This window comes from Crinia signifera, chromosome 2 (assembly GCF_055691185.1).
Source record: "Crinia signifera chromosome 2, ASM5569118v1, whole genome shotgun sequence".
In the NCBI taxonomy this organism is placed as follows: domain Eukaryota; kingdom Metazoa; phylum Chordata; class Amphibia; order Anura; family Myobatrachidae; genus Crinia; species Crinia signifera.
In genome coordinates this window covers 367585542-367608847 of record NC_139218.1, presented here as the reverse complement: position 1 = coordinate 367608847, position 23306 = coordinate 367585542, and the positions used below count along the sequence as shown (strand labels likewise).

Below are 23306 nucleotides of genomic sequence, written 5' to 3'. Positions count from 1 at the left end.
GCCGCTGGCTGTGTACTGTAGGATTAATGTCGCTGCTTCCTCCACCCGTGTCAGCGCTGGGCAGATGAACACTGATATCTAAGGTCATCGTGGGTAGCTCTCAATGGATTGCTGGTTGGGCAAAATCACGGAGAGACTCCGATGATGCTGCAAACGGAACCGGAAGTTATGCAACGTGATTCATCTCCACGGCAACGGGAGACTTCTTCCACCATTGGGAGACTTCTTCCTCTTCTTTTTGCCATTACTAATATTATTTTCAAGTATCTCCATGTGCACTGCGGGCGGGGCAGATATATAGTGGGATGTATTAAAATACATCGCCGCCCTTCGCGGCCCCCCCGCCGCGATGCCGCCGCATATGTACTAACATATGCGGCTGGCATCGCGATGGGGTGAAGGAGGCCCCCCGCGATACCTGGAATGTGGTGTGCGGGGGGTCTCCGTCACCTCCCAGCCGGCTCCTGCATCCCTTACGCCGGGGACAGCTAAGCAAGCTGTCCCCGGCGCCTCCTCCTCCCCCCTGCAGCCGGAAGGACGTCCGGCTGCGTCACTGGGGGTTTACCTTCCAGGGTCCAAGAGGACCCTTAAGGAAGGTAAGCGAGAGGGGGGGTCGGCGAGGCGGCGGGTTTGCGTCGGCCGGTGGCGAAAAGAAGCCCATAGGCTTCTATAGGGTATCGCCACCCAAAGGTGGCGATACCCTACACTGCGGTATCATTTTTGATACATTGGAAAATGCGGTAAAACCGGGTTTTACCGCATTTTCCATTTGATACATCTCGCCCATAACATGTGCAGAGAGAATTAGATTTGGGTGAGTTATTTTGTTTCTGTGCAGGGTACATATTGACTGCTTTATTTTACACTGCAATATAGATCTCACTTTGAAGTAAAACCCCACCCAAATTTAATTCTCTCTGCACAAGTTACATCTGCCCCACCTGCAGTGCACATGGTTTTGTCCATCCAAGAAGGAATTTGTCAGAAAAAGTGAACCAAAATAACCCCCTAATTTCTTGGCATTACTCCAACCGCTCTATGCACGAAGGTCCTAATTCAGATGTGGTGGGTGTTGCAATTGCTGTTGCTATCTTTTGCCTTCCTCAGTTATGAGTATAAGGCAGCTAATATGGACAGAACCTATCCTGCACATAGAGATTCCCACTACTGTAATTTAATTTCAACCCGGCGGCGTATAATTGCTGCAACATCGGTACAATTGTTGCAAATTGGGAGAGTCTGATCACCTCCCGGGGGAGCAGCTGGGCTCTCCAGTAGCAAATTGAAATCGCAACTGCTAATGTATGTACGCCTAGAAAACACCGTCTGAATGGCCATGATGCAGTTATAAGGTTGGTTCATACCAGGACTCTTCCTTAACCAAAGCCTGGTTGCCATTTTTTCCTGCAGCTCATATTTCTGGACTGTATAATCCGTGCTGTAGCATCAATAAGCCTATTACATGGGGTTCCCGTGGTGGGCTGGGGCAGAGAATACCAACCTTTCTATGGGGGTAGAAGGCAGGGTCATCAGAATGTAAGCCACTCCTCTGAGACACTTTCCTAACCATAAGATCACACATTATAATGGTGGAGAACAGGTGGAATGTACCTCTGCATTCTTCCAGCTATCTATGAGCTTGTCATATAACGTATCATACAGAGACCACAGCTACTTACCATAAGGACAAGGCTGCTTCTTGTATTCAGGGACCACAGGCTTCTTTCTCAAAAAGTTATCCAGGCTTGGTCCGTGGCGCCCTAGTGGGTCATCAGGAGGCATAAACCTACAGGAAGAGGCACCTTTATTACTTATTCTTTATATACATGCACTGAAAATATTTTGTTTTTATTCACCTGAGGGCTTTCCAGGAATATTGTGTAATGGTTCAGTAAGCATTCAAAAGCAAAGGTCAGGAGAAAAAGCTAACTCGGCCATAGGAATACACTATGCTATCATCGTATCCACTAACTTCAGACACATTTAGCAATACATGTAATTGTAGCCCTATTATATCTAACAATGCACCGCCACTTGCGTGTCTCTGTGCCTCACCAGTTTTTGTGTCCTCATGCCTCACCAGCTTGTGTGTCCCTGTGCCTCACCAGTTTGTGTGTCCTCATGCCTCACCAGCTTGTGTGTCCCTGAGCCTCACCAGCTTGTGTGTCCTCATGCCTCACCAGCTTGTGTGTCCCTGTGCCTCACCAGTTTGTGTGTCCTCATGCCTCACCAGCTTGTATATCCCTGTGCCTCACCAGCTTGTGTGTCCCTGTGCCTCACCAGTTTGTGTGTCCTCATGCCTCACCAGCTTGTATATCCCTGTGCCTCACCAGCTTGTGTGTCCCTGTGCCCCGCCAGCTTGTGTGTCCCTGTGCCTTAAAGTGGTCACTAACTCCTAGGATATTAACAAGCCACACTCGTGGCAGGGTTGTGCCTCAGTGATGTCGCTGAGTCCTAGTGAACTGTTAAGCCACATTACATAAATATAATTGTTTCAGCAGGCATACCAGCCATTTCTTTGTACACCTGACATATAGGTTAGTGTTAGGGTTGGTGTTACTGTAAGGATTAGCGTCTGGGCAGTGGTTTACAAACTCACTCCTCAAGCATCCCAAACAGTCCAGGTGCACAAGTGACTTAACTAGTATCGCATTCATTTTTATAAAACCATATGTAAGCAACCATGGATATTCGTACAACCTGCACTGCTAGGGTACAGAGTTTGAGAACCACAGCGTTAAGGCTAGGGACAGCATATGGGGGGTATTCAATGTAGGGTCACGACTGTCGGGCTAGCCTGACAACCATGACCCTGTCCCGTTCTCGGCCGGCTCGACAGGGATTTTGCAGGCGGGATTCAATGTCCCGCCTGACGAGCGCCGAAAGAAGGGCGTGGCCATGAGAAGCTGTGGCCGTTCTCGGCAGAACGTGCCCGACTGCTTGTGAAGTCTGGCATGTTCTGCCACATCCTTGTTCAATGCTGTGGTGGAAGACAGCATTGAATAGGGCCCCGCCGCCATTTCCCCCGTCGGGAATGGCGGAGGGAGATTGAAACAGAAAGTGAAACAGTATGTTGACGTAACTTCAGTATCTACATGCTGAATGTTAATATTGTGTACAGTAGATGCTGACATTGCAATGAATGAATCTTGACATTATCCACGTCGGACATGTATACAAACCCGTGACAGACACGAGACTGGTGGAACATAAGGCGTCTACCATTCTTTTACTTAACAAATATCTGTTCCATTTTTTTAACAAATACAACGCCTATTATTAGACACAGATCAGGTGAACGTCACACTCTCCTCGACTTATAACACCTTGACACATATTTATCCCGGAACACGAAGACAGTTGTATTTTACCGATGCTACTTTTAGCTCCGATACAATGGTCTCTTATATCTCTCTTGTCTGTGAGATTTTATTTTTTTATTACTAATCTCAGTGTCGCCATAAAAACGTCATTACTGATTCATTACTGATTCACACTGGATGATTAATACTGTGACACTGAACGATACGGCGTACAAGGTTCCGTAACTTATTGCTGCACAGTATGAATGGGAAATTGCCTAAAAGCGGATGATAAATACAAAAGTATATTACAATGAATTCAACAGGTTTTTTAAATTAGATTTTTTTCTTCTAAACCAAGTTCTAGCAGACAGACATGGACTGAGGGAAATGTTGTCTTGGGACTTGGCCGATAGTGAGGGTTTGAGCATGGGTGAATATGCGCATCCCTGAGAACATATGCATCACATGATGTCATCGCCCACCCCCCAATTCGGCAGATAGAAGGCATCTGAAAAGTAAGTATAGATTTACTTTTCAGAGGGAAGGCTGAAGAAAACATTCGATGGTGAGCGACTATCACGTACCCCCCCTCCCCCCCAGATGTGTAAGTGAACACATCTACTCACTTGCTAGTGCAAGGATTCGCTCGGCGGGGTTCGGGGGTGGAGGGGGCTTTGAAAAGTTCAACAAGGTCTAGATCTATGATCATGTAGTGTTCTAGACTGGTTACTTATACCATTCATACCCCTTTCACACTTGCAAAAATATCCTGGGTTTTTGCACATAAACGCGCATCAACCTGGGATTTAGCTCAGTGTGAAAGGGTCTTGTCACCGCATCCCGTGTTCAGGATTTCTACCCAGGTCCTGGGAATTGACACGGGATGCGGTGAGTATGAATGGGTATTCCGGGTCAGCGTGACCCAGATCCCGTTCACTGCATTGAAAATGCGCCGCTGGGAGGTGCTGACATCTCCCAGCGCCGTCCCGGCCAAGCCTCCAGATGACACCACCCGCCCAACTTCATTCCGGGTCGGTTGGCCAGTGTGAAAGCACATGCAAGCCGGGTCGCACCCAGAAGTTATAACCCGGCTTGCGACCCGGCTTGCAAGTGTGTAAGGGGTATCCGTGAGCTAGGAGAAACAACAAATGGGTTGTTACTAAAGCTGTGTACACACGGGGGCAATAGGGGCTGAAATTGCTGGAAATATGGTCGCAGACGACCATATTGCCAGTGATGGGAGTGTGCCCCGGCGATAAATCGCTGGATGCACGCTCCCGTTTTCAGCCCTGTTCTAATCGCTTGACCAGCTAATTACCTCTGCGGGACCGCTGGCAGGGGTTCCCTTTCATCAGCGACCATCTCTGGTCGCTGATGAAAAGGAGAAACTGAGCAATATATTGTTCAGCCATATATTGCTAGCAATATATGGCTAAGCAATATATCTCCCCCGTGTGTACGGGCCTTAACTCTCAGTATTACCCCTCCTCTCATGCACCTGAATGGTATTACTAAGCTAATTGAGCACCTGCCACTAGAGGCAGAGAGGAGCCTGCATTAGGAGGAGATGTGGGTCCTGATATGCTACATGGAGTAGTCTGGGGTTGCTCCAAAGTAGATATATTTAAGTAAGGATCCATTATCATGTGGCTCCTTGCTGGTTAATCGTAGATCCAATTTAGGGTAACGGTGGTGTGCGGTGCCCCTGAACTGGTTGGGCTGGATGGCTCTAGTGCGGCACACCATTACATTCTATTAACACTTAGAATGCGAATGGATGTAACTGTGTAACATCAATTTGTTTGCCCTGCGTGCGAATCGCCCTTGCGGATGGGTGGCGCCAGCCAAGCATTCGGAAGGCAGAGTTTGGTGGACTTGCGAATCAACCAGTATAACCCCATTTACCTCTTGCCACTTTATCACTCTCTGCATGTCTAAGGCAAAGGCATGATTTTGGAAAGTGCTGCAATGGCCCTTCCACCTGATGGGCTGTCATTTTCATATCTCAGCAATGACGTTGCCCACAGTGCGCTCTGCAACTACTGTATTTTACATATTCTCTTAGGAATTTTAATAACACAGATAAAACGTGGTTCCATGGAGGGACCCCCACATTTATGAAAAAGAATTGGGGTTTGCATGATTAAAAAACAAAAGTTGAATTGGCTTCTACAAATGGACATAGCTGATTGCAAGCAAATACAAAATAATTTATCATTCCACATTTGAAGGGAGACAGAAAAAAATTCTAAATAGTGGACAGGTGGAAAAGTTGCTTCTGACCAGCATTTATCATGCACATTATATAAAATGATAAGATGCTGATTGGTTGAGTGGGCAATTGGTACTTATTTCCTAGCACGGCGCCCGTCGCAGGTGATCGCATACCTTAACTTAAGGCATGCGATGGACGCGACCGATGCGATTTCGGGGCTATTTTTAGCCTTTTCCCCGACAATTAAAAAATCGCGTCCATCGCATGCCTTAAGTTAAGGCTTGCGATGCGACCGATGCGATGGACGCGATTTTACATAGGGAACAATGTTAAATGGGCCAATGGACACGATTTTTCATTGTATAGCCACCCTTATGGGTATTTGACATGACAAATGCCCCCCCCCCCATTGTTAATGCCACCCCACGATGAACGGCAACCTGAAGTGTGGTGAGCGCAGCGAGCCCGCGAGGGGCGGAGGTACACGTCCTCCGACCTTTTCATGCCCCCACTATCCACGTTGGCGTGGAGTTGATTGTATATAGTGTGGCGAGCGCAGCGAGCCACCGAGCCCGAAGCGTGGCGAGGGGACACGTAATACCTGTGAAGTAATGCGCGTCCCCACGTGGGTCTCGCTGCACTCGCCAATGTAATGTAATGTAATGTAAAAATCGCGTTGATCGCATCGCATGCGATTTGGTTGCATGCGATGCGATCAACGCAATTTTTATGGACCCGATGGATACAATCTTGATCGCAGGCGCCTTGCTAGGAAATAAGTACCGGGCAATTTCTCCACGCCCACTTTCCCACTCTAGAAGTCTTATTACATCTTCCCCTTTGGACTTGGAAAGGTCACTTACTTGTCATTGACAAATGAATACATGAGCAATCGTTCATCGATGAATTTCTTCCACTCAGGCTTCTCATTGGCCAGATCCCTGTAGTTATCGTTTGATACAATAATGCCATCTGATTCGAACGCCAACTTCACTATGAAGCGATCATCATAGCAGACCACTCTTCTGCCCTGTACCCGACGGGATGGGGTGAACACCAGAATCTTTTCCTTCTCCAACTTCCGTAGGATTTCTTGATCTGACAAAAAAGGGACATTTCGATTTAATATACAACAAGTACAATGCGGCCTACTATTTATTTTATTATTATTTTTGATATTGTGCACAAAAAAATGTGATAGGCCTGGTTCAGGCTCAGTTGTAGTTAAGCGAGGATACAACTCCCGATGCTAGGCTGCGGGGGGCGCCCAGCACAGCGAGTTTTGCCCTGTGATATGCCTACAAAATGTTGTGGGCACATAGCTTAAGTGCGAGTGCTTTACTACACAGCTTAGTGCCCGCACAGTGCCAGCTGCCCCCTGGCTGCACAGCCAAGCTGCAAAGCCAGACACAGGTCAGCCATGTTTCGAGTCACATTGGCTGCATGTAACGTCACCCCCGAGCGGGACGAACATACAAAACGCTGGGTTACCGCCTTCCACCCATCATATCGTCGCTGGCCTCGTTGGCTCTGAAACTGGTATTGGCAGTTTCAGGGCTAACACATGTGTGCTCTGGGACGCATGTGTAAATCACCAAATAGTGATATCCGTACTTATGCACATGGGACTCAATCGGGCCCAATACTCCAGATTAGAAAATAAGGACCAAACATTGCATCTGTTGCCATGTAAATTAAAAAAGTAATACACTCTCATCAACTGGTGATATACTCAGGGGCGTAGCGAGGGCACTGTCAGCTCGCCCGCTCCCCGCTGTGTCCGGGAGACGTGTTGTCCGCTGCTATTTTCACGAAACATGCCCTTGCTCCAGGCCATCCCAAAAGATTGGCAACCCTACCGGATACTGGTGGGCCCCACACGGCAGCATTAATTTCCTGCGATTCGTGGCTTTTCTGAGAAGGGGCTGGTTAAAAACGCAAATTGCGTCATTTAGCCCCGTACCTCTCTTGAAGACCCACAAATTGCTAAATTTGCAGTACTGGGGGCGGAGCTTGATGGCATCTACATCAGGCCCCACCACCCGAAGTGCTGCTGACAGTCTCCTCTCCGGGCTCTCCCAGAGAGGAGACTTTAAAAGTAGGCAACCCTGTGATATAGAGGCCTAACCTTACATTTATCAACACTGAAACTTATTTTCCATAAGAATACAAAGCAAGTATCCATATTTGCAGAGGACACAAAACTGTGCAGGGTAATTAGAACAGACAAGGATGTCTCCATGTTACAGAGGGATTTAAATAAACTAGAAAAGTGGGCGGAAAAATGGAAAATAAGGTTCAGTGTTGATCAATGTAATGGTATGCATCTTGGGAGACACAATCAGTGTGCGACTACAATCTAAATGGGGTAGAATTGGGTAATTCAGAACTGGAGTCCAAATTGACATCAAACTGGGGTGCAGTGCTCAGTGTCATGTAGCAGCCACTAAGGCCAACAGGATACTAGCCTGTACAAAAAGGGGCATGAGATCTAGGGACACCAAAATCACTATGCCACTGTACAAGGCACTGGTTAGACCTCCTCTAGAATACAGAGTACAATTCTGGGCTCCTCTCTACAAAAAGAACATTATAGAACTGGGAAAAGTCCAGAGAAGGGCGACCAAGTTAATAAAGGGGTTGGATTTAAGCTATGAGGACAGATTAGCCGCAACAGGAAAGTTTATGCTGGAAAAGAGATGTTTAAGGGGAGACATGCTTAACATGTACAATTTTTATCAGGGGACAATATAAAGAACTGAAGTTAAAAAAAATCAAAGGAGATTTAACATTTAGACAACACCCTCTAAGGTTGAACTTGATGGACGTACAGTAAGTCTTCTTTCAACCTAAACTGCTATGTTTCTATGTTTTTCCCAACTGTCCTTCTGTTTCTGGTAATTAAGTAAGATTCACCAAGAGAACAACAAATCACCTACACTTTATGAATGGTGACAATACCATAAATAATAGTTTCTGCTACTGGATGTTCTAATCTTTCCTTACCTGTAATGAGGGCATCGGGCCGTGACTGCTCCTTCCTCCAGGCTGGTACAAACACCGTCACATCCTTATGCCCTCTGTCCAGAAACCAGGTTACAGCTAGCTTGATTCCACGGCAAGAAAATACTTCTTTATTACCATGACTAAAACAGACAGAAGCTGGCATTAGCACAACCCAAACCTTTCACCAGGTTATTCTCTAACCCACCAGCATGACATTTCCCATAGTTCACATGGGGCTTTGTAGCCCCGAGTGTGTCTTATACGTAGTCATCGGAGCTGAAGAACACACGGGTCCATCGAGTTCACCGTTTCATAAAGTCTATGTGCGGAATATTGTGATAACCTACTCATTCGGCCTCACTACACATAACAGCTGTCGGCTTTAGAACCCCGTTTCCCTACCAATGTCTTCATTGTTTTAGTCTTATGAACGGACTTTCAGGAAAAACCTTTGCAAATGGGTCCAAAATGTTTGTTTGCATCATGCATGTGACGCAATAACATCCACTTTGTGTATATGCAAATTATGACATTTTGTTGTATTTATCGGGGTTCAATAAAGTTTCTAACATTAAGATGGGTCTAGGTACTAAGCCTTGAAGAATGATACAGGGGAGAGAGATAAAGTACCAGCCAATCAGCACCTAACTGCTATGGTACAGCAGAACGTTTGTCAAAGCAAAACGAAATTTGCGGCAATATATAAGAAACTGTTCATAAATAAAAATGACAGTGAGGAGCTGATTGGTTGGTAGTTTATCTTTCTACACTTTATCACTCTCCAAGGCTTAGTATATCTGCCCCAATGTGTCCAAACGGGTAATGAAATGCCCAATCGAGCAGAACCTATAATGTAAATCTGGTAAAATGCCTGTCTAGAACATAAGTAGTGAGAGATGGACGCACCCACACCGCACTTGTTCCCCCTCATGCCTCCAACTCGTAGTAGTGCCGCACAATATTAATACCCACCCTGGTCTGCCATCCTTCCTTCATCAGACATCATCACGGCACAGAGCCTAGAACATTGAGTTTCAACCTTTTTACCTTGCGGCACGCGCTACATAAAATTTTTAAATTGCCAAGGCACACCATGAGATCCCCACAGAGCAAAACACTTGACAGACTCCAGTTCTGGGTCCCCTTTCTGTCAGGGCCCGGGACTTGAGTCCCCGCAGTTCCCCTCTGATGGCCGCCCTGCCCACAGCCCAGGGGTGTAACACAGGAGTGCACATTTCTGACACGCCAGTGTATGCGCCAGCAGTAACATAGATATAAAACACTAATATTTCTGGTAACATCTGAAGTAATGGCATGGGCGACTGGAAATAGGATACTGCCATAGTCACAGTTTTACTGCTGAAGACTTGTTTGTGTCATTTCTCCATCGAAAGATTCGTGCATTAAGATTCAAATTATATTTAAAAATGTATCTGTCACCGTCACTCCCTATGTGAAGTAATAATGAGGCCACAACTTCAGAGGAACATATTACAAGTTTGTCAGAAACCTCCTCCCTTTATCTTCATGTAAAACATTCACACAGCCCTGGTCTGCAATCACCTCATGTAATTCAATAGATGAAAAGGAAATTACAAGAGCAATTTCTGTGCAATGATTTCTCGTCTAGAGAGGGATCTCCGAGAGAACATTAGCAATTATACCGATGACTACTCATCACACGCAATTCTACTCAGAACACTCACTCTCTCTCCCTCTCTCTCTCTCTCTCTCTCTCTCTCTCTGGGCCAGATGTACCAAGCGTGAAAAGAGATAAAATGGAGAGTTATAAACAACCAGCCAATCAGCACCTAACTGCCATGTCACAGGCTGTGTTTGAAAAAAATGACAGGTAGGAGCTCATTAGTTGGAGGTTTATCACTCTCCATTTGATCACTTTTCAAGGCTTAGTACTATTTCAGATGGGATGTTGCTATGGGAAACCAATCAGATACTATCTATTATCTTTTAGAATATGCAAAATAAATAAATAAGTAGTAGATGCTATAGCCTCCCCGCCGTCACCGCCGGTCCCCCTCGCCACCCCCCCCCTGAAATGGGCAGCGTCTCCCTGAAGCGGAGATGGGCAGGGAGATGCTGCCCAGCCGCCGTGATACTGGGAAGGGGGCGTCCCAGTCCCTATCGCCGGCGCTCGCCAGTGAAAGGAATCTGGCGGGAGCCGGGCAAAGATGTACAGCAGCGGCGTAACTATAGCACCGCAGCCCCCGCGGGGGGCGCTGTGCATGTGGGGGCACCGGGGGCTGCAGTGCTATAGTTAACACCCCCCCCCCCCAATCCCCGCAGACTTACCTATCGCGCTGGTCCCGGCAGCTCCGTTCTTCTGCTGAGGACCACCACAAAATGGCCGCCCCCATATAGCACACAGTTCTCTGAAACTGTCTGCAGTATGGGGGCGGCCATTTTGTGGTGGTCCTCAGCAGAAGAACGTAGCCGCCGGGACCAGCGCGATAGGTAAGGCTGTGGGGGATTGGGGGGGGGGGTTTGCATAGGCAGCGAGGCGGCAGGGCAGGGGGGTAGGGGTGCTTGGCGGGGCAGCGGCGAGGGGGGGCGCCCCCCACCCTAACGGCGGGGGGGCGCCCAAAACGTAGCTACGCCACTGATGTACAGTAGAATGCTACATCTGTAGTTCAAATTGCATAGCACACATTGTATAGTGCCGCCCATACAGGCTGCGGCGGACAGGTGCAATGTCATGCACGTTCCCGCACATATCCCATCGCACAGCACATAAAGTATGTGATGCCCGTACTTTATTAACTAGATTGTATCGCATCTAGTTCAAAACGCCCCGTGCTTTATCCCATCGCATAGATGCAATGCAATCTAGTGCAAAACGCCGAGTCTATAGCACTGTGTATGAACGGCATCGCTGAAATCGCACCTAGCACACATCTCACCGTGTGTGGGCACCATGACTGTCCTAGATGCACTTTAAGATGCTCATTTATGACCGCCGGCAAACTTCAATGATAAGCAATTCCCTTGGAATTCATGATCAATTAAATGTTCACTCTAATTGGCTGTGGTTATCATTTTGACTACACACCATTAATGATGTTATCATGGTCACTTGTCTTTACTCTAATTAAGTTAGAACCGGTATAATGCAAAATAATGTTGTATACATTACTGGTTCCATCCTTTAATAGCTAATTAACTTATTTAGCCTGCTATACATATGAATCCAGCTAGACTTAACTTGCAATTTGTTTTAAGTCCCTTCTAATTAAATTTTCACATTGCCTTAAAACTCATTAGCACTTCAAATGACTTCGCTTGACACATTATGCGAAAAGCAGAAAACATGAAGGTGTCGGGGACAAATGGAGAAGCCCTGGTTTGAAGCATTGACGAGAAAATAAAGGAGACGTACATAAGTGGTTGTCACGTTTTTTGTAATGTTTTGAATACAGTTTTTTCCATATTAAAATGGCACCAGAACGATGCCATGACTAGAGTTGTCTAGTCTGTGGATACATGGATCTCGGTATGCCATAACTCATACTTGCCTACACTCTCAGGCTCATTTAAATCGTGTCTCGCACCCAGCCCCCCTTAAGAGTGGGCAGCTCTCCTGAGCAGGGTGGAGTAAGCTCATCTGGTGGGTAATGACACAATTAACTCTGAATGACATCATTGTAGCCACCAGTGGCGTAACAATGGTACTGCAGCTCAAGTCGTGGCTTGGCGGACTCAGTGCTGTGGGGGCACATGGTCTCTGCAGATTCCAATAGGTCTGGCCATCCATACTAAAATTGAGTGCTTTTAAAAGTTTCAGAGCTGTAACTAGAAAGACCATTGGTGTTGCGCCATATTTTACATAGAGACAGCACTAAAAAGTTTTTTTGGTCTCCTGTGGAAGGGGTGTGACCACACAACAGTACTACCGCTTCCAATTATGCCACATAATAGTAGGACCTCTTACATGTTACGCCATCCAGTAGTTTGGCCTCTTACACATTATGCCACAAAGTAGTAGTGTCCCTTGCACATTATGCCACATGAAGTAGTGACCCTTGCACACTGTGCCACACAGCAGTAGTGACCCTTGCACAGGGTGGGATTCTAGAATGGTGACAGAGGCAGTCGACTAGGACACTCCACAAAATTGCCACCATTCCGTCATACTTACTTTGACTACGTGTCTTGTGTAATGTAAATAAGGGTCACTACATTTTGTGTAGAGTGAGTATGGTAACTATGTGTTGTGTAATGTTAAAATGGGTCACTACGTGTTGTGTAACGTTAATATGGGCCATTACGTGTTGTGTAAAGTGAATGTGTCACTATGTGAGGTATAACGTAAATATGGGTCACTACATGAGGTGTAATGTGAATATGGGTCACTACGTGAGGTGTAATGTGAATATGGGTCACTACGTGAGGTGTAATGTGAATATGGATCACTACGTGAGGTGTAATGTGAATATGGGTCCCTATGAGAGGTGTAATGTGAATATGGATCACTATGTGAGGTGTAATGTGAATATGGGTCACTACGGTGAGGTGTAATGGGAATATGGGTCACTACATGTTGTGTAACATGAATATGGGTCACTATGTGAGGTTAACAAGAAGAAGGGTCCCTACGTGTGTTGAGTAATATGAATAGGATTTTTCTACTCTATGGCATAATTTGAACTGTGGGTACTGTACTGGTATTGTGTGGCCATGCTAATTTTATTTATACCACACCCCTTTTTTTATGGTGTTTGGGCAGTAGGGAAAACATTTTTTAATTTGGAAGGACACCGAACTCGCTAGTACCAACCCTAGCTCAGCCTGAAAGGATGGGGTGGTGGTGGCTGGGTGGTAAGAGAATGAGAGTTCCACCACCTCTCCATGACCACTTTAAGCACTGCTCCCGGCACCTTCGCAGGCAAGATGATTACACTGTGACACTGTCTTTGCCAGTCAATGTGGAGACTGGAGAAGGTCTGAGTGGTCAGGAGACAGGAGAGCAAAGCAAACTTGTTGGTTTCCCCAACAAGTTTGTTGCCCTAGGGCACCCACAAACCTTAATCCAGCCATGATCGTGTCCTTTGCACATTATTCCACACAGCAATAGTGTCCCTTAAACATTATGCTCGCAGTAGTAGTGCCCCTTACACATTATGCCCACAGTAGTATAGCCCCTTACACATTATGCCCACAGTAGTAGTGCCCCTTAAACATTATGCCCACAGTAGTAGTGCCCCTTACACATTATGCCTGCACGTTAATAGTAGGGCCCGTTACACATTATGCCCAAAGCACCATGACTTACTTTAATCTTTTTAGTTTAGCAATATTATTGGTTATATTTTATTTTAACCAAGTAAACAAAAGAAACAATTAGTACAAGCCAAGGAGCAGTGACATATCAAGTCAGTAATATACAGTTCGAAATTTAAAGTACAAATATTGTAGAATGTGCATATGATCACCATTCAATGGATACAAGCAAAAGAGAGATAAGCACCGCTCAGATTAGAGGGCAGCACAGTCTAGCACCCAATAGCATAGTCTATAGAATGATAGTTTAAAGCTGATATGTTCTTATGGACAGCAAATACACTTTCTCTCTGAACCCCATGAGATGCCATCTGATAAAGATACAGCAATAGGGAATGTGATCTGAGAATTGGCTGGCCTTAGTGTTGGGCAGGAGGGACATTGCATGAAAAAAAAAAAGCAAGATTAGGATGGAGGTCTATTGTAAGTGGTCAAACATATCCATGACCAAATGACATTTCAGCCATAACTGACATAACCTGGAGAATCGGGTCACCGTACAATGACAATCGGGATGCATGTAATGGGAATCAGGCCCAAAGAGAGGACATTTGGAGACACTCTAGCTTAGTAGAACGCTCCAAAGACACATAATTGGACATACACTAATTACTGTATCTCACACCTGGGGCAAGATTCAGAGGCGGACAGACATGCAGTAGCGGCTACGACTTTTATCGCAGGCTACTGTAAATGTAGGCTACCGCCACAACCAATGGGCTTCCTATGGAGAAAACCAGCAGCTATGGCTCTAACCCATCGATTGGAAATCAGCCATTGGAAATCAGCCACATTATTATTGGACAATAGAACAACAAATAAGCTTACTTTCTATGACAAAAGTAATTTCAATAAGTTACTAAAGAGGGGCAATACCCTAAACAGCCAATAGATATGGTCTCTCAGTGTTCCAGCCAATCAGAGACAAGCCACTACTGATTCCCATGCAGGCCACTTTCATGTATTCACATTGCAGCTTTTGTCGGATTAGTTGAGGCTGGTAGAAAAGAAGATTATATCTGGATTTAGGTGATTAAGTGGCAAACTAGGGATCTGAGTGAGTATTCATTTCAAATAAAAGATTAAATTGTTTTATTGCATGATTACATCTCACAACATTGCATATGAATTTGCTATTATACTGTATGCACCCCATAAACTACTCATTATGGAGTGCCACCATCACCCCTCCTTTTCTCGCTCCTAACCCACCTCCCCCCCCCAAACCCCCCCCCCCCCCCAACATATGGTGTGTATGCTTTTATCATATCATATCATATGTGCTCTTCACTGGACTTCACCCCTCCTCCTCAGGAGGTTAACCTACTCTCCAAATAGACGAACTGCAGGAGACACTTGTACATTCTAGGAGAGAGAGCACATGTGTTTCCAGGTAAAGTAACTTCCTCAGTGCCTGATTAGGCTGCAGCCTAGGGCGCCCAGACTTGGGGGGAACCTTGAAGGTGACAGCTTTGGAATAAAATGAAGGCCTAATTTATTCCATGCTTGTAGCTAATAACCCGTCCCAATGTACTATTGGGGGGTAAAGGTATTAAGATGATTGTGCCAATATAACTTACTAATGGGACCATTACTTTATGTACATTGTACTACAGCACCAGCTGGGCAGACTAAAGCCAAAGTCTCCTTCCCATGCCACAAGAATAAGATCCTACATACCAGCTGTATAACCTTTGTTACATGCACATGGGCAGTATGACTGGCGAGTCCCTAAACGCCCATACACGTGTGTCTAGCAGCATTACAAGGGCACCTGGAACCTTTAATCAGGCCCTGAACTTACTGTACATAATGTTACACCAGGGGTTAAAGTGAGGGGGAACTGGCTGGAATTAAGTTCCACCACATTGGCCGTGCACAGTAATTCTCACATAAAAGTATTCTAGTTTGCAGGGGGATGCCAAAAAAACCTACCACTGGCCCTGTCTCTGCCTAATGGGGGGAGGGATGTAATTAGGTGGCATAGAGAAATGAGTTCCCCCACCTCTGCATGACCACTTTAAGCCCTGTGTTACACTGAGAAATCTACTCAAAGCTAAGGAGATGAGCATAAAGATGTTTTTCGCCTTCATCCAATTAATATATTTGTTGGCATATGTCCTCCTGCAAATGCTACCGAATAAATAGCTTATTCCAGCTTCCGTCTATGCTCTCGGCTTTTTATGATCTATGCAGAGCAATTTATTAAGTTGTTTTTGGACAGGACACAAAACAGTTATTATAGTTATTGGCACGGTCTGCAAGGTTACAGAGAGCATGACAGAGAGGAACACGGGGTGTGCGCAATACCAGGGACACACAAGGTAGACAAACGTAATGCATACTGCACCTCCCAGTACTTGGGAGGTGGGAAGATGGACACTCTGCATGCACCTAATACCGCTTTCACGCCAGAAAATGCAGGGACTTACCCGGGAATATGGTCCCTGGATCATGCAGGGAAATTCCCGTGTTGGCCCCTTTCACACCAGCCTAGTCCCTGCATTTTCCGGCGTGAGGGGGGATAGATAGTGTTGGCAGCAAGAGAGGGGGGGAGGGGGGGGGGGGCACATGGCAGCTCCGTGTACCAAGAGCAACAGGCAGCAAGTGGCGGGCGGGGCATCTGACAGCTCCACGTCCTCAGAGCGACGGGCAACGGCGTGCAGCGCCACGGCAGCAACAGCAGGTTCATGTCCAGGGCCGGGCCTGTATCTCGGGCTGGTCATGGGAGCAACCCTGCTAGCTAACAGGGATGACATTTCACCCGGGAACCCTTCACACTAGTGCTAGTCGTGGGTTGTTCCCAGGCCCAACCCGGGAATTTAGGCTGGTGTGAAAGGGGTATAAGGCGTGTGCTTGGTATTATTAGGGCTTCATGGTAAGGGTCAGCGCCGGGGAGTAACAGGCCCAGGGGGTGTTCACTGGGTCTGGCCAGCATTTCATGCCCAGAAAAACGGTGGGCCAGCTGCGGCAGCTCCTGATTAACTGCCAGTCTACAAGTTCTGATTGAGAACATGTACAAACCAGGTAATAGCAGGAAATCGAAGAAGGAAATAACCTATACAATTTTCCGTATATTATATTATTGTATTACAAAGAGCAATTAAGTCTGGATCAAATAAAATTCTTCAAAATAAATCATTTATCATTAATAATATACGTAAGAAAAAATAGTTACTGTCGCCAGCTAAAACACAAATGAAAGATTTGATGTTCCATAACTCTGCAGACCTGTGTATTACACTGTACGAGCCTATACAGAGTTTACACTTTGCCTGGATAGCAATCCCGGGTCCCAGGGCCACGAATTAGGAAGCATGATTACCGACAATTCAGCATGCCACATGGATGGCCATAAAGCATAAATATTCCATTTCTATTTTCCTCACAAAATCATGCTATTGTTTAATTTTTACATATTATTACAAATTTAGGGAGATATTGGAGCGGATAGTGTAGGTAGTAGTCTACAAGTCAGTAGCTCTCCAACTCAGTCTTTAGGACCATGGACAGCGCATAGGGGTAAATGTACTGTATGAAGCAGTGATAAGGGAGGAGAAGTGGCTGGTACTTTATCACCGGCCAATCACCCAGCCTGTGACTTAACAGACAGGAGCTGATTGGCCGGTGATAAAGCACAAGCCACTTTATCACTTCTCCTCCCTTATCACTGCTTCATACATCGACCCCATATTTTCCAGGTCACCTGTGATTCTTTTAAATGAGGCAGTTGATCATTCACCTGCACAGCTGCCAAGGGGTCTTGTGAACTGTTACTAAGGATCGGAAGTGGTGAAATTCTAGTTGACATGCTCACATGACACTGGCCACACCCACACTGCACTGGCCATACCTCAACAGCTTCTCACAATACATCCTTATCATCCCAAGGCCCGTGTGGTCCTTTATTAGGCCTTGCCCGGATCACTTACCTCATGGCAACGTTGCTCCCATCGATAACAATGGGCCGTAAGTTTTCATGATCATCAATTACTTCCTGGTGAAAAGGAGATTCTGGTCTCTGAGACTCCAAGGAAGATGCTTCCCGTATAACTGTATTATTTACACCCCCATTTTGCTCATTCTCGCCCTTGCTGCCAAGCTTGACGAGCTCTCCCAAAATGTCATTAATTAAAGCATTGGTACCAAGTTTGTTGAGTACAAGAAGTACCTGCTCTTCAGAGTAACCTAATTTAAGTGCAAAGTCAAGTTTGGTTTGGTATTCCTTTACGTCAGGTGGTTTCTTGACCTCTTTAGCGCCTGTAAGATCCTCCTCACTTTTAAGGTCTTGAAGAATCTCATTGCGCTTGAGAATGTATGGCTCAATGCGAGGAGAACGGCAGAGTTTCCTGTGTGCCTTGACTACCCGACAAGGTTCTGCTACAAGTCTCCTGGACAGCTCGGACTCGTTGTCAGAATTTGTGCTTTCTTCCGAGTCTCCACTAGAACTGCCGGTCTCCTCAGAGGTATCTTTGTATAAATCGTCTTTTCTGGAATTAACTTTATCCATTGTTGGTTTACGCAGAATAGTCCACGGTACAATTGCACTTAAGTGTGTGTCGCTGCTCTTTGTGTACAGGCATCCAAAGCTGTGCCCGAAATCATCCTTCAAGCCCATGAAGCCGTCACATGGGTCTGACTCCACTGTGCTGTTATTCTTGAAGCCTTGATAGAGTGGTCGGAATTCCTGAAAACAACAGAAAAATAGAAGGTATAATTAAAATAATAAAAAAAAATGACATTCCACTGTCTCTTTTCCCCACTTTCTCTGTCTTTTCCTCCACTTTTCTGTTTATTTTTCCACTACTTTTTCACCTGTCTCGTATATGACCCTAGCAATTGTATAGCTCAGTGGTTCTCAAGTTCAATCCTCAGGACGTGAACCCCACATGTCTCACGTTTTCCAGGTCACCTGACAGCTGCACTCATTACTGACTGACACATTTGAAAAGATCCACAGGTGGAGCTAATTATTACACTTGATTATGTGATGAAACCTGCAAAATGTGCCGTGTGTGGGGTCCTGAGGACCGAGTTTGAGAACCTGTGGTATAGCTGAATATGTATTCTTTATTTAAGCGAACTAATTTAGGTGGACCACTGAAAGGTCGACAGGACGTTGGTCAACACTTAAAATATGTCGACATGGCTAAGGTTGACAGGGTTGGAAGCTTGACACAAGCATTAGTTGGATAATGGGAAAGTCAGCAGTCAAAAAGGTCAACATGAGATTTTTTTTTACGTTTTTTAAGCCGACTTGTGCCGACAGGCGGAATTTCATACCCGACCATCCACTACGGTGTGATGGGAGCGCAGGGAAGCAGCGTGCCTGAAGCAGGGCGAGCGCAGTGAGCCATGCGAGGGGACGTGGTACACTTAGACGGTGTCCATGTCGACTATGTCGACTTGCAGGACGAAAACGTGGAAAAGTCATGTCGACCTTCCCATTGTTGGCCTAATGCTTGTGTCAACCTTCCAACCTTGTTGACCTAAAGGTGCCCATACACTTGTCCGATTTGGGCCGATTTCACCCGATCCAGACGCAGGTTCAATCTGTCGGATCGGACCCATCAGTGGCACATCGCGGGTGCTTTTTAGCACTCACGATGGGTTGGTCCGATCCATAGGTGTGTGACAGCGAGGAAGCACCACTTTCACACACCTATGTGCAGCAGCGGGGCCCAGGCAGCGGTGGCTGGGAAGCAGCATCCGTGCTGCGCAGGGTGGGCAGGGGGGTCCCTGCAGCGCATGTCATTAAGTCAGCGGGTTCCAATCGGCAACTTGTAACTAACTAGCACTGTTTGAATGGGCTAAATCTCAGCCAATCAGCGTCTGCCCAGTGTTTTCTAATTCAGCAGCGCTTCCTGTGCCTCTGCCCGGCGAATAGCGCTAGTTAGTTTCCATCCGCAGCATGGACCCCACCGACATACGCATGCGGTTTAATGCATGTATATTTTGACACATCAAGTGCCAAATCGTAACCAGCCTCCCGGGGAGCTGCCGGGGGTCTCTGAGGGAAAACTGGTCCGACTTGTTTTGAATAAGACCTATAATAGTGTGGTCATTCCCCGATTGGCTCACCTCCATTGCTGGGAGGTACAGTATACTAAATCTAGCAACACACAAGTGACTAATGTCTAATGTCCCCAATACAGAAAACAATTCTAAGCATATGACTGGCTCTTCCTATCAGGCCAAACACGATGGAGCAGTGGCTTGCACATGTTCCCATTGTTTTATGTTGTCTGTGAGAAACCTCCAGATGGGTGTGTTGCTCATTTGTGTATCTGACAACCAATCACTGGGAGCCCTGCTCTGTCTGTGCCACTTCTGCCAGGCACATTATGTCGTCTTACAGACTATGAAATCAGGGTTCTGCAACCATTGTCTTACACTGGCTGAAGCTGTCAAAGTTATACTTGGATTTGGTATTGAAAAGGCTCATTTATCAGAGCTTCACAGGAGCTTTTCCACCCTGCAAATGGCAACATTTTTGTGTTCCATTTTTAGTGTGCTTTGTGCATAATAAGGGGGAAATTTACTAAAGGAAATTTGTAAAAAATAGGTGTATTTGTATCCAGAAATACACTTATTTTTGACATTTACTTTCCCGAAAATACGGCAATTCGTATTCGTATTGATGTATTTTCGGGATAGTAAGTGTCAGAAACTCGCGCTAATGGCCTGAGCAAGGAGGAAAAATCATTTGGTGTTTGCTCAGCATCAAATCATTTTCCCAGACGATTTTTGAATATTGACTTTTCAGATGACTGCTGTACTCCGAATATGGGGTGGGAGCTGATGTCATGTGATGTCAGCTGTCAGCCTCAAGCAGGCATCGCCACTCCTGCACCCAGCATTTTTATGAGGATGATCGGGAAGGGGGCCGAATTCGGCCCATAATGAATGTGTCTGATTGGGCCCCTAAATATGTGGCTCATACTAAGGGCCTGATTCAGGAAGGTTTGCTAAGGAGCGGCCATTTGCTGCTTAGGGAGCCCTAAAATGCTGTCTGCCCAAACGTCCTATGGACTTGAGTTTTTGCTCTGATTTGGGAAATGCGGTCCAGGGGGAAGGTGGGACAAACTACATTACCAGGACATTCCATTGTCGCCTTTCCTAAAGTGTTATCTCTCCTTCCGTTACAGATGGCTGAAGACAGTCACACATATCTATGATGACATTTAATAAGATAAGATGACGTTAATGTAATTTGCAGTGACAGATCTGACCCAGTCCATCAAGGGATATAGGGGGTTATTCTGGTTGGTTGGTTCGGATGCAAAATCGCATCCTTGTGAGTCAACCAGAACCCACCCTGTGAACGGTGGTATGCCCACCCCCCCTCCCCCTTAGCACGCCGGGTTCGTTAGCCCGGTATGTGAATAGATGTTTTACATAAACATCCATTCGCATGCCAGTGGGAACCTCCCCCATCTTTTGATGGTCGCAGACAATGCATTAGCATGTGTACGCCCAGCGTTTTCATGGGAATTTGCGAATTTGCGCTAGAGCGAGTCAACCAGAATAAGGGCCATAGTGCATCATGTCACTGTACATTACTTTGTGTCAGGCACTCTACGCCTATCATAACAACCTAATGCAGATTTGTGAAATGCAGCATAGTGGACCAGTGGAGAAGTTTCCCATAGCAACTATCATTTCATAGCCGTTACTTTAAAGCCAGCCCATGGCCTCTAGCAATCCATCACAAGACTATGGGCGGTATTCAATGAGCCAGAATCGCCAAGTTTTATGGCGATTCTGTGTTTGTTTCGTGTCTGACGGTGATTTTTGGAGCTACAAATGCGAATCACCCTATTCAATGAGCTGTAATCGCCGATGACGACCGGTGAATGAAGCACCAATCGCCAAATGTTATTCTCTACAAATCGCCGTTTTTTGTCTCTAGGATTTTTCATGGGGAATCGACGGTAGTTGAGGGGAATCGCCAAAAGTGTATTCAATAAGAAGGTGGCGATTCCTTTTTCTTGTTTCATATCGCCGTTCCTCACCGAGTGTCCCTCGTCATCTTTTTCTGGTGAACTTTTATAGGAACATGTGAAATAATTGGTTTTAAGGGTTCTATTTAACTATGCAAGTCTTATGTATTATTATTTGCTGCCCTTGTGTGATGTCATGGTCGTAGAAGTGCTATACAAATATATATTTAATTTTTTCAGGTATTTTTTTTTTCACCCACAAAGCACTGTTCTTACCCATGGTGCACCTCACTTACCCATGATTCTCCTCCCCACCTCACTCCTTCGTTTGCCCTTTGAGCAGATTACCCAGCGTTTGCCGTATGCTGTATGGGAAGCGTTTGTCCAGGGTAATTTGCTTTTTTCTTGCATTTCTCTGCATTTTTTTAAACAACTGACTACATTAATGCGGCTGTATAGGGAAACGCCGGTATGGCTGAGAATCGCCGTTAGGGCCGGCGATTCTCAGCCACGTTGAATAGGGTGACTTGGCGACTCCCCACGAATCCCCATGCATGGCGATTCACAGCTAAAAACCGGCGATTGGCAGGCGAATGTTAAATCTGGATCACTGTGACCAACGATTCTGGCTCATTGAATACCGCCCTATGGCTGGGGGTAGCAACCACTGGAGAATAGATGCACCAGGTTCACCCCTATCTAACAAGGATCAAGCAATTCGTCTGCTATCGTCATCGCAGGATTGTTAGAACAGAAAGAAATACATAAAACTAAGTGTTCTATTACTTCAATAAAGCATTTTTTTTTCTAATTTGTTAATTACATTAGACCAAGGCTCTTTTTTACACAAGTCTCCAGGTAAAACACTTTCCCTGGCCAGAGGCATGCACAATGGTGACATTTCATGGGCGTATCTATAAGGGGTGCAGGTGTGCGATACATGAGGGCCCCAATTCCACAAGGGACAACACTACACACCCTGTACCCATATACAATACTTACCTCTCGGCCGAGTGCTGCAGAGATCACCGGAGATCTGTGCACATGATGTCAGGTCAGGTCATGCATGTGCACAAGGCAAACCCGGAACCAGCAAGCAGGAGTGTAACGGAACATGGATACAGCTGGTTTATGGAGCTGCTGTCCTCACATTGCAATGCTGAATTAAGTAGCGACTGAAGTAACTCCCGGAGTCAGATACATAATTAGATACTTATTTATCAAAGCCCAGGTGGCCCCTGATGACGAATAGGGCCCACTAGTGTCATATAATAAGTCATGAGAGCAGCCAGTAAAACATCACTTTCTGTAGACATTGTAAGACTTTCCTTTGATAACTTGTTAAGGGTCAGATGCACTAAGATTCAAAAGTGTTTAATGGAGAGTGATAAACCACCAGCCAATCAGCTTCTACCTGCCATCTCATAGACTTTGTTTGAAAAATGTCAGGTAGGAGCTGATTGGTTGGTTGTTTATCACTCTCCATTTTATAATTTTTGAAGCTTAGTGCATCTGTCCCTAAATGCTAGTCTTAAGGCCCCC

General features: G+C 45.9%; 1 protein-coding gene across 3 annotated transcripts in view; it reads right to left on the bottom strand.

Annotated features, from left to right (window-relative positions):
• Positions 1–23306, bottom strand: part of ZC3H12C (zinc finger CCCH-type containing 12C) — a 105765-nt gene that overhangs the window by 13736 nt on the left and 68723 nt on the right. For all 3 annotated transcript variants that reach the window (XM_083169993.1, XM_083169992.1, XM_083169991.1), the window contains exons 2-5: positions 17754–18508; positions 8527–8666; positions 6384–6618; positions 1680–1786 (exon numbers count right to left, since the gene is read on the bottom strand). In XM_083169993.1, the coding sequence (XP_083026119.1) occupies positions 1680–1786; positions 6384–6618; positions 8527–8666; positions 17754–18439 (1168 nt within the window). In that variant the 5' untranslated portion in view covers positions 18440–18508. The remainder of the gene's footprint in view (positions 1–1679; positions 1787–6383; positions 6619–8526; positions 8667–17753; positions 18509–23306) is intronic.